Genomic DNA, 13303 nt, shown 5'->3' with positions numbered 1-13303 from the left:
CTCTCTTATCTCCCTCTTCTTCGACATGGCCGAAAACGATTCCAAGATTGATCTCTCCTTCAAATTAAATGGTTCTAACTGTTGAGACTTATGTAATATAAGTGTTTTATCTAGTGTTGTATCATATCGTATAGTATGACACAGTACGATACATATTGTTACTTTTGGGTTTTGTGATACGGTACACACTTGTATCATGATACGAGTGTGTATCATACTTGTATCAGGTGTATCTTACGATACACCCTTGTATCGTGTCGTACCGTACGATACACTTTCGGTGCACTTTAAAAATGTTGAAAGATACTTTTTTCATTTTAGGTTTTAAATATATTTTGAGAGCAGACTTTTCCATATGTTTAGAGGACATTAGAAGTGCATTTCTACCATTTTTTCACCCAAAGAAGTGAGTTAAGGTAAAAAAAAGTGTATTTCCACCATTTTTTCACTCAAAAAAATGGTTTAAGATAAAAAATCTTTATTATGAGTAAAATTACAAAGCTGCTCTCCAAAAAAAATTGCCTCGGGGGGCACTGCCCCTCTACAACTCTACGCCAACTCATCGCGAAGTTGGATCCGCGAAAATTAAAGATTTATATCAAGGTAGAAATCAGGCTCGACACTCCTCCAACAAAGATAGCATAAGATAACGCATCATGACAATAGGCACTCAAGTAATGAGTGAACATCAAGTGCAACTATTGTCATAATATGTTTGTTTATGTAATATGAAAGTATGAGTCGTGGCATATTCTTAATTGCAAGATATTTAATATTTTGCATTGTTCTTGTGAGATAGTTGATGTTTGATGATGTCTTATGCAGCTCATAGAGACAAATGCTTCATATGTGATTTGATGGTTGTATTTTGTGCAATTCATCATTGTTTCATGTAATATGATTTTTTTAGAATTTTGCTATTTTTTATTTTCTTGATTTTTTTTGGAATTTTTCTATTAAAAATTTGTGACGTGTTTACGATATGATACAATATGATACAGTGTTACTTTGGGCCTGACTGATACGGGTAACGATACGATACTTACAACCTTGTGAGAAACCTTGAAAATCGAGCCTATGAAACCTGCAATAACACGTTTGAGAGAAAGAGGAAGAAGAAGTTGGAACAATGTAGAGAGAAGCCCATGATTTTTGTCTTGGTTGCCTCTTCTTTTCATTGGTATTAATATTAGTGATTAGGGTTCAGGTCTGGTCTGATTACCCTTAGTCTATGTCAAATGGGTGCGGGTGTGGGTGCGGGGGTGCAGCACTTTCAAAAAACTTGGGTGCGGGGGTGCGGCAAATATATATATTTGTGCAGGGGAGGGGTCGAGTTGATGAGTTGTGGAGCTTGATTCAGAGTTTTTGCCCTTGCAGAAAGGGGGGTCCAGGGGCTCCCCCAGCGCGGGTCTCGCACACAACTTTAAAAAAAAAATAATAAAAAAACTAAACACAAAAAAAAAATATTAAAAAAATTGGACACAAATGACCCTGGGTGCGGTCAATGCACCCAGGGTCGGGTTGACCGCACCCGCGTTGAGTCGCATCAACGCGGGTGCGGCACCCTGCTAGCCGACTCCCTGTGACATAGCCTTTAATACAAAACAAATATTACATAAGAATACATCCTATACAAGGTGGATCGGGTCCAATATGACCCGATCCAAACTGAACACATGTGACTCTATTTTCTTATAATTACATGGTATCAGAGACAAGAAAATTTTCTTAGTATTTTGCTTTGTTGGGTCTTGGGATTCTTTGGTTCGAGTTCGTGCTTCATGAAAGAATCGTGATCAATGTATGGCTTGGATTCAAGGGAGATCTTGACTCGGTATGTATCTTAAATCTTTATATATACAATTATCTTTTGAAGTTGTCTTTTGTATGCTTTATGTATGAGAAAAATACTCATTTTTTCTTATATGTGAAAAATTATTTATTATTTCTTAAAACCCTTTTTTTTGTTGTTTTTGTTTAAATTATTTATCAGAGTTGCTTTTACATGCATGTCTCTATTAAATGCATACAAATTTAATTTTCACTTTTCTTTAAACCTGCGAATACTCAAAATGGGCACAATTCTTGAGGTTCAAGTTAGTTCCCAGTTATAGCTTAACACACAATTTGTATTTTAATTACTAAGTTTCACACTTGTTCCTCGACCGATATCAAGAATCTTTACCTTCCATTAGAACATTAAAAATCTTCACCTAATGTCGGAACATCAATGTAAATCACCAATCATTGACGCCACTTTCTTATTATACCAATAACTACAGTTGAGTTTACAACACCACCCCCATGAAAAGTGGTTGAAAACTCCTTAAAACCGTGTTCGGGAACGTAAACCACACATTGGGTTCTATGGCACAATTGCACACGGAGTTTTAGTATCTTCACGGTCCCCATAACCGCTATCCATGATTCTCACACTAAAGAAGGGGCATCAAGGAAGAGTATAATTACACTCTTTTGGTCTTTTTTACCATTTCAAATCAATTTCAAGTTCTTTATACAAGAGTCATTTTGCAAATCCACGTGCAATAACAATTTCGAGCCCTGACTCTCATAATTTAATAGTATAATTAAATTTGAAAAACCAATAATTTATAGAAATCATTTTGCAATGCACAAACAATTCAATAATACATAAGTAACACGTGCTTCTGGCCTATATAGGCCCACAGTGGTTCATATATAACCACTAAAAGTGTTTTATGTAAATTACAAAATTTCAGTAAATATAAACACATACAGTTTCATAATTTTATGTTCACAATGCACATTTATAACGTAAAAAGAATGCATATTTAGCTAAGCACATACATATGCAAATAGAAAGCTTCCAGACCACACTATTCATGATCAAATTTATGCATATGATCACAGTCATGCAAACATCTAAATACAAATTCAGATTCATGCATATGCGAAGAAAATTGCAAACTGATCTGTTTAGGATCAGATTCATGTATGTAATTCAGAAAATATATATTTCGATCAGATTCATGTAGATGACCAGCTGATTACAAACATGCATATGATCAACTTCATGTACTATATCTGATCAGATTCATGTACATGATTAGCTAACTGCAACTGTATATGTGCAATCAGCTTCATGTATTTGATCAGCTGACACAGATAAATAAATGTGTTGATCATATTCATGTACATGGATCGGCCAACCAGAAAATATTTAAGTGTTGATCAGATTTATGCACATGAACTGCTTCAGTACATGGATCGGCTATGCAAAGATATCAAAGTATGTTGATCGGATTCATCTACATGATCAACTCAATGTACATGAATTGGCAAAGCGGAAATTTTAAGTATGATGATCAGATTCATGTACATGATCAGCAAAACAGAAATTTAAAGGTGCTAATCAGATTCATGTACATGATCAACTTCATGTACATGATCAACTTCATATACATGAATCAGCATATCAAAAAAATACACCAATGCTAATCAGATTCATGTACTTGATCAGCCTCATGTTGATACATAAGTATGTTGATCAGCTTCATGTACATGAATCAGTGTGGATCAGAAAAATATATATAAGCATTAAGTATGATCAACAAACAAGTAAAACCTAAACTTATGATAAAAAGTGTATAGGACCAATCTGTCCAGATCAGCAGACATGTAGAACACGTCTGCCCAGATCATGTACATGGTCTCCATATATCAGATTTACTACATGGTCTGAAATATATATATATATATATATATATATATATATATATCAGAATAAAAACATGATTTGACACATATATATGTAAATCAAATTCATTATTGGTCAGCAGTCTAAATATATTAGTATATATATACATATATATAGCAAACACACCTGATCGGTAGTCTACAACAACAACAACAACTACGCCTTCATCCCAAAACAATTGGGGTCGGAGATATGAACCAACAAAGAAAATCATTATGGGTCTTCCACATGAATCCTTCTCCTCCATTCATTTCTATCCAATGTCATGTCCTCGGTGAGGTTCAAAGCATTCATATCCTTTCTTATCACCTCCATCCATGTCTTCCTAGGCCTACCCCGACCTCTTTTAAATAATATATTTTCCCATTTCTCCATCCTTCTAACTGGAGCATCATTAGGCCTTCGTCGAATATGTCCAAACCACCGTAAACGATTCTCTCTCATCTTATTTTCAATGGGTGCAATGCCTACCTTCTTACGTATCTCCTCGTTTCGAATCTTATCTTTTATTGTATTTTCACACATCCATCTCAGCATACGCATCTCAGCTACACTCATTTTTTGAATATGATGTCTCTTGGCAGCCCAACATTCCGTACTATATAGTAAAGCGGGCCTAATAGTCGTCCTATAGAACTTTCCCTTCAACCGCAATGGCATTATACGATCGCACAACATTCCAGTTGCACTCTTCCATTTCATCCACCCAACCTTTATCCTATGATTTACATCTCCATCAATTTCTCCATACTTTTGAATGATAGATCCCAAATATTTGAAAGAATCATCCACCGGTATTTCGTGCTCACCAAGCTTCACTACACTCCCATCACTACTTCGTTGCTTACTAAATCGACATTCCATGTATTATGTCTTACTCTTACTCAACTTAAAACCTCTTGCTTCCAATGTCTGTCTCCATAATTCTAACTTAGCATTAACCCCAGCTCTAGACTCATCAATCAAAACAATATCATCAGCAAACAACATACACCACGACACATTTTCTTGAATTGATCTCGTAAGCTCATCCATCACTATAGCAAATAGGAAAGGGCTTAAAGCAGATCCTTGATGTAACCCAACCGTTATAGGAAAATTGGTTGTCACCCCTCCACAAGTGCGGACATTGGTTACTACTCCTTCATACATATCTTTAATTATACTAATGTACTTGAGAGAAACACCTTTCTTCATCATTGTCCACCAGAGAACGTCCCTAGGTACTCTATCGTAAGTCTTCTCCAAATCAATAAAAACCATATGCAAATCTTTGTTCCTCTCTCTATTTCTCTCAATAAGTTGTCTAAGAAGATGTATAGCTTCTATAGTTGATCTTCCAGGCATAAAACCAAATTGATTCTCCGATATCATGACAATCTTCTTCAACCTAGACTCAATCACCCTCTCTCAAAGTTTCATAGTATGACTCATGAGTTTTATACCACGATAGTTTGTGCAATCTTGTATATCACCCTTATTCTTATATAGAGGCACCAAAGTACTCTTCCTCCACTCATTAGACATCTTATTTGTCCGCCAGATCTTGTTAAAAAGATTTGTCAACCATTCTAAACCTTTCTCTCCCAAGCATTTCCAAGCCTCGATAGGTATACCATTTGGGCCAACTGCCCTTCTTGATTTTATTTTCTTCAAAGCCTCTGCAATTTCTTTCTTTTGAATCTTGCGCATGAAGTCACGATTCATCTCATGAAAAGGAATTGAAAAGTCTCCAAGATCCTGAGCATGACTTTCATTAAATAGCTTATCAAAATAATCTTTCCATCTCTCCTTAATCTCCTCATCTTTGACTAAAACCCTTTGCGTTTCATCTTTGATACATCTAACCATACCCAGATCCCTCGATTTCCTATCTCTCATCTTTGCAAGCCTATAAATATCCTTCTCACCCTCTTTGGTATCCAACTTGTCATAAACCTCCTTATATACCTTATCCCTCGCGTTCCGAACTACTTTTTTAGCTTCCTTCTTTACTATCATATACTTCTCCAAATTCTCATTATCACGATTTTTACTTAGATTTCTATAACACTCTCTTTTAACCTTAATAGCTAATTTACTTAGATTTTTACTTAGATCGGTAGTCTGATATATATATTAGATTTCAGACAAATTCGGCAGAACTGAAATAAATGTGTAATATAAGATCCAAACACATAACATCGACCAACTGAAAGGAAATATTTATTTCAGATGAATGATCATGAAATTGGCAGAACTGAAATTTTAAAAGCATATTCATGTAGCATGCTCATGAACTCACAACTAGAACCACATAGGCCAGATTCATGAGCATGAAATCAGCATATCAGAAATATATATATATATATATATATTTCAGAATCATGAGCATGAATCGACAGAACTGAAATTTCTTTCAAAATTAAAGGTTAAAAACAATAAATTTCTCAAATTTTACTTAACACAATTAGGTCTTGTCGATGGGCTCTAGACCAAGTCCAGACCCATGTTGACGTCACCTTATTTTTAGTTATTTTTCACAATTTTATCAAATTAAATATAAGTATATAATTTAAATTTTTTTGTTTTTGGGCTCAAAATAGTGGAAAATTATGAAATATTACCTGTACAATTTTGCAAAACTTGCTTTTCAGATGCAATATGTATAAAGACAATAAAATAGACTTTGAAACACTTTGTAGACCACTTTGCGAACTTATGAAACTTTCTTTTTAAAAGATAACATTTCTCATTTTGTTAAACTTTACAAAACACTTTTTTTTAAATCGGATTCACAATCCCATCGAAGACCGAAGGGCTGATAAATCCCAATTTTACTTGGCCTGATAAAATCCCTCCATACTTCAAATGGGCCAAACACTAGAACTCCAATGGGCTGATCAGTGGTGGGGGATTCCACCTCTCATTGGCTACGTCAAAGGGCCACATGATTTCTCAGGACTGAGTCAACTGGACCAATAATCCCAATGACAAGCCAAATTGGCCAATTACCCTTTTTAAAGGGGGTCATAAACCCCGATAAGGTTGTCAGAGGTTGATATACCAACCGGTCGGCGGTCCACTTATGCTTATGTAAACGGATATTTAAATCCAAACACTTGAAATCAATAAGAATAGTATTCTTTTCAAATAAAGGGTTTCAAAATGAACTTTCGTTTGATTTTCATTGCCAAATCTGATTTTCTAAATAACACGGTTTCAAATCAACTCAAAGACGATAAAATAAAACCAGAATAACACTTAAAACCATAATTATATTTATAAGAGATGTAGCTAATTACTTTTGAAGCAATTGAGGAAATCTGATGGCTTTTAAAAAAAAAAATAGAAAAACTAGTTTAACTTCTAAAAGATTGTTAAACTACATTTAATAATAGTAAAACTTCGTGATTTATGAAAATCAATGCTTTTGAAAAGGATAGGAAATTTGAAATCAATTATTGGATTTATCATATTACTTACTAATCAACTACCTAAGCAAAATATAAGTAATCTAAATTCGGAAGCTCTGGCTACAATCAATTGTTTGCAGGAAAACCAACATGTAACATGCTTTAATCATAAATATTTGAATTATAACTATCATGAAACTCCTTTTCAGAAATCCAACTTTAAATGTGAATGCTAGAACTAACTATTAATAAGAAACTAATTTTTGACACTTTAATCCTAATTAACAAAACTTTCATGATGTAATTTGAAAATGTTTTCAGATGATATTGATGTTAAACAATAAAGAATATCTAGATATATTTATCCTTTTATTGTAAGGCAAGATCAAAGTGTCATTGGTTTAAAATGTTGCCAAGTCACTTAGATACTTGCCAACGTGATTTGCATTTTGAGAAGTTCTATAGCAAGCCCAAATTGATTGAATTTTAGTTGAATATTGTCTAGCTTAGGCCACTTCAAATATCATACATTGACTCTATGAGATAACACTAGAATGTAATGAAAAGAGGCGGAAGCACCAATAGAGCAAAAGCACTATTTAAGAGTGACCACAAGAGCCAAGAACACAAACACTAAAGGTGTACACATAAAACTCACAAAAGTAGAAAATGACTTAAAGTCATAAGTTGAATATTATTGAAGAAAGAAAGAGAAGGGTGAAAACCCAATGCTTTACAAGAGGAAAAATCTCCTCTATTTATAGAGGAGGGAGTCATAAGAAGGGGACCACAAGGGGCTCCCATGTAGTCGTTGGGAGCCCCAACGGTCATAAATCTGACCGTTGGGGCCCCAACGACTACATGTGTGGGGGCCCTTGTGGTCTTACAAAAAGCTGAAAATAAAAAGGAAAAAGGAAGAAAAGAAAAAATATAAAAAGAAAAAAAGATTACATGTGGTTTTACCAAAATACCCCTATCGGCTATTTTGAGGAAAGAAAAAGAAAAACTGTATATATATACATATATGTATATATATATACTTATATATATACGTATGTATATATATATAAGTATATGTATATATATACATAATTTAACACGCCCTCTCAAACTTTACGGGGAGAAGACCGAAAGTTTGCCAAGAAGAAACATAAATCGTGGAGTTGGGAGCGCTTTGGTGAAGAAGTCAGCTAGTTGATATTCTGAAGTAACGTATGGTAATGTGATAGTTCCTCTGAGGAATTCATCTCGAACGTAGTGGCAATCCATCTCGATATGCTTGGTCCGTTCGTGAAACGTATGATTGCTTGCAATGTAGATCGCACTTTTGTTATCATAGCAGAGCTTGGTGGGTGAGGAGATGAGGACACCCATGTCCCCAAGGAGTCCTCTGAGCCACACGATTTCCATTGTTGTCATTGTCATAGCCCGATATATAGCTTCAGTGGATGTTAGAGAGACCTTTTGTTGCTTCTTACATCTCCACGAGATGAGAGATTCACCTAAAAAAATGCAAAGACCAGTAATTGAGATACGATCATTGGGATTTCCTCCCCAGTCAGCATCAGTAAAAGCAGTTAATTCAAGAGATGAGAAAGAGGATAAGAAGAGTCCCTTGGAGATGGTATTTTTGATGTATCGCACAATTCTCATTACGGCTGCCATATGAACCGAAGTAGGTGCATGCTGAAACTGGCTTGCTGCATGAACCACATGAGCTATATCTGGACGTGTGATGGATAGATAGGTGAGGGATCCAATTAATTGACGGAAGGGGGTTGGATCCTCAAGAAGAACACCATCTTCAAGTCTCAGTTTTGCATTGATAACTTCGGGAGTCTCAACTTTCTTTTCATCAAATATTCCTGATTTGGTACAAATTTCTGCAGCTAATTTCATTTGAGATAGGATGTATCCTCGCGCGGAATAAGCCACTTCAATTCCTAAAAAATATCTCAAGTATCCAAGATCAGACATATCAAAAGTTTCTTTTAACATAGACTTTACATCATTTACCCCCTTTTTGTCATTCTCAGTGATGATCATATCATCAACATACAACAGAAGCATAACAATGGAGTCACCTGTTTTCTTAACAAAAAGAGCAGTGTCAGTATATAGCAAGAAGAAAATCCTAAATTGATTAATACATTACTAAACCTGTCATACCAAGCTTTAGGAGCTTGCTTAAGTCCATATAAAGCCTTTTTTAATTTCAAAATTTTTCCATTTAAATTCATACCTGGAGGAGGTTCCATATAAACTTCTTCATTTAAATTTCCATTCAAAAAAGGCATTTTTGACATCAAGTTGAAAGATTGGCCATTTTTTAACAGAGGCTATAGCAATAAGAGCTCGAATACTAGTCATTCGAGCAACTGGGGCAAAAGTTTCATCATAATCTGCCCCATACTCTTGGGCATATCCTTTGGCTACTAACCTAGCCTTATATCTTTCTAATGAACCATCACTCTTAGTTTTTACTTTAAAAACCCATCTACATCCAATGGGTTTCTTGCCATTGGGAGGATCAATGATTTCTCAAGTTTGCGCCTTTTTAAGAGCATTAAGTTCTAGTTTCATAGCTTCATTCCAATGAGCATATTGTTTAGCATCATTGTAATGAGATGGCTCATGAAAGGAGTGAAAAGCAAGTAGACATGCTCGAAAGTTTGGAGAAAAAGAATCATAAGAAACAAATCTATTTGGTACTTTGAAAATACGATTTGATCTTCTTTGAGAGGTTTCTTCGATCGACTCACTTTGAGAGAATTTTTCAAGGGCACAAAGAGGATTTCTTTCATTCCTTCTAGAGTAGACTTGTATTTGTCTTGAAACATTTTCTTCTAAATTTTGATCATCATTTCGATGTTCAAAATGATCTTCAATAAGAGGTTCACTCGGATCAATATGATTATCTATGATGTTTTCTTGAGGCAACAAGTCAAATAAAAAGGAATAATCAATATTTTCATTTGGTTGGTGCGAAAAACCATTTTCTTTTTCTAGGAATGTGACATCTTTTGAGATATAAAGTTTGTTTTTGAGATTGTCAAAACATTGATAACCTTTTTGTTTTTCGCCATATCCTAAGAAAATACATTCAATAGCCCTAGGAGAAAGTTTATCATTTTTCTGAGTTAAAACAAAGCATTTACATCCAAAAATTCTTAGTCTTTTATAATTGGGAGACATATTGTAAAGTTTTTCAAAGAAGATGAAGGAGTTCTATTGATAAGGTATGTTGAGGTTAGAACCGCTTCGGCCCAAAAGGATTTTGGAATATTTTTTGAAATTAATAATGTTCTTGTGGTTTCTATTATGTGTCTATGCTTTCTTTCCGCAAGACCATTTTGTTGCGGAGTGTTGGGACAAGAACGTTGATGACAAATTCCATTTTCTTTTAAATAGTTTGAAAATCATTGGACATATATTTGCCTCCCGAATCGGACCTAAGAATAGATAGATTTCCCAAAAATTGATTTTTAACCATCGCATGGAATTCTTTAAAGAAGGAGAAAACTTCGGATTTGTGACTTAGGAAGTAAATCCATGTAAATCGAGTGAAGTCATCAATAAAGACCACATAGTACGAAAATCCTCCTTTAGACAAAATAGGGGAAGGTCCCCACACATCGGAATGAACATGTTCAAAAGGCCGAGTGGTGAAGTAACTTCTTTGAGGAAATGGAGTAGCTTTAGATTTCCCAAAAATGCAATCTTTACAAGTCATGTGATTGTTTTTACAAGTATTGTTCAAAAAAGGAAAAAGAGACATTTTTACAAAATTTGGATGACCAAGTCTCTCATGCCAAATTCCAATACTTTTGTCTTTTACAAGATTGCAAGATGACTTAGATGGAAGAGTCAAAAAATCCATAAAATAGAGATCACCCCTTCTATGGCCTTGCCCAATCAGCTTCCCTGACTGGAGATCTTGCACGGTGCAATCTTTAGGTGAGAAAGAGACTTGGCATCCATGATCGGTGATTTGGGAAACGGAAAAAAGATTTAGATTAATTTTTGGAACGATTCTTACTTTAGGAACGAAAAAGTTTTGAGAATTTTTAAAATCAAGTGTTCCAATACTTTCAATTTTCAAAGATGTTCCATCGGTCGTTGAAACATAAGAGGATATGGGTTCGGAAAAAACATTTGAAAGAGAGTTTTTATGAGATGTCATATGAAAAGAAGCACCGGAGTCTAGTATCCACATACCTGGAGGTGATGAAGAATAGGCGATGGTGGCTCCGGATGTTGAAGAAGAAGTCTTGAGAAGATGTTGGAGAACTTCGGAGATATGATTAAGAGTTTCTTTGATATCTCCCTCTTCGACACTTTCTTCTTCCTTCTTTGGAGAATTTTCTCCAACCGCGGCTACTTTTCCCTTAAGTTTGGGACAAACCGGTCTAATGTGTCCCGGTTCATTACAATAATGACATATCACTCCCTTTCTAGGCCCATTACTATTTTTGTTAAAGTGTGGAAGTCTATATGCTTTTACATTTGATCCGGGCCTAGTAACGGCCAAAACTTCATCACTCTTAACGCTTAAGCCAAGTCGAGTTTCCTCTTGGCATATTTCGGCAAGGACGTCTTCAATGGGTAAGGCTTTGCTTCTATGGAGAAGGGATGCCCTAACTTGTTCAAATTCCGGTTGAAGACCATGAAGAAATTGGAAAAGTGCTCTTTTTCAATTTGTTCCCTTCTTAACTCAATATCTTCCGGAGCCACCCATTTATGCTCAAGAAGAGCAAGTTCATCCCAAAGAGGGGTTAGATAGCTAAAGTAGTCCCGGAGACTCATATCCATTTGTTTGGTGGAACGGATTTTTTCTTGACAAAAAAATTGTCGAGCAAGATCCTTTTGGGTATACATACCCTTAAGGAAAAACCATGCCTCATTGGCCCTTCTAAATTTGGCAATATTAGCACAATTTTTAAGGTCTACATTGTTCATAAACCATGCCAAAATTTTGGCATGGTTACTCTCCCAATCCTCAACTTTGGATTGATGGTCATTGATAGCTTTGATGCGCACATCGCCATCTAAAGCTTTTTCAACCTCATTTTCGATTTTAGTGAGAACAAGAGAGGGTTCGGGAGTAGTTCCCATAACAAAACCCCAAAGTTTCTTACCTCTTAGATGATTTTCCATAGCGGAGGCCCACATAAGATAGTTGGACCCATTGAGCTTAAAAGAAAGCTCAACTTTAGAATCACGTTCCATCGGCACCAAATATTCTTTCTTTCTTCAAAAGCTTGAGAGGCACACGTTCCAAGATAACAAAGAGAAGCCCAATCACCAACCGAGCTCTGATACCATGTAATGAAAAAAGGCGGAAGCACCAATAGAGCAAAAGCACTCTTTAAGAGTGACCACAAGAGCCAAGAACACAAACACTAAAGGTGTACACACAAAACTCACAAAAGTAGAAAATGACTTAAAGTCATAAGTTGAATATTATTGAAGAAAGAAAGAGAAGGGTGAAAACCCAATGCTTTACAAGAGGAAAAACCTCCTCTATTTATAGAGGAGGGAGTCATAAGAAGGGGACCACAAGGGGCTCCCATGTAGTCGTTGGGAGCCCCAACGGTCATAAATCTGACCGTTGGGGGCCCCAACGACTACATGTGTGGGGCCCTTGTGGTCTTACAAAAAGCTGAAAATAAAAAGGAAAAAAGAAAAAAGAAAAAGGAAGAAAAGAAAAAATATTAAAAGAAAAAAAAATTACATGTGGTTTTACCAAAATACCCCTATCGGGTATTTTGAGGAAAGAAAAACTGTATATATGTATATATATACTTATATATATATATATATATATATATACACACACGTATGTATATATATATAAGTATATGTATATATATATATATATATACATAATTTAACATAGAAGTCCACATAAGTGACTATTTCCCAGTTTTTGCAAAACTCGTTCAGTTGTGTCCTAGTATCCAACCAAATTCTTGTCAAAAGGTATATGTCAATCTGCACTTCCTTTTTTTTCTTTCCTGAGACCATGTAGGCATACTTTATTTCTATCACTGATATTCTTTTCCATCGGCAGGTAATTTCTTGTCTGTAACCAGAAAATGGATTTCAGATGACAAGTTATATCTACAGTTTCCAATCAGTTTAAGGATGGAACCTATCAAAGGTGCCA

At 35.3% G+C, this 13303-nt stretch overlaps 1 protein-coding gene across 1 annotated transcript in view; it reads left to right on the top strand.

Moving 5' to 3' along the window:
- LOC149815856 (uncharacterized) overlaps nucleotides 1-13303 on the top strand; it is an 84068-nt gene that overhangs the window by 69619 nt on the left and 1146 nt on the right. Inside the window, exon 11 of the mRNA XM_089989866.1 lies at nucleotides 13208-13297. Within this exon, the coding sequence (XP_089845992.1) occupies nucleotides 13208-13297 (90 nt within the window). The remainder of the gene's footprint in view (nucleotides 1-13207; nucleotides 13298-13303) is intronic.

The sequence above is a fragment of the Nuphar pumila genome, chromosome 15 (assembly GCF_984573655.1).
Source record: "Nuphar pumila chromosome 15, dmNupPumi1.hap1.1, whole genome shotgun sequence".
Classification (NCBI taxonomy): Eukaryota; Viridiplantae; Streptophyta; class Magnoliopsida; order Nymphaeales; family Nymphaeaceae; genus Nuphar; species Nuphar pumila.
This window is presented reverse-complemented; position numbering and strand designations above follow the sequence as displayed.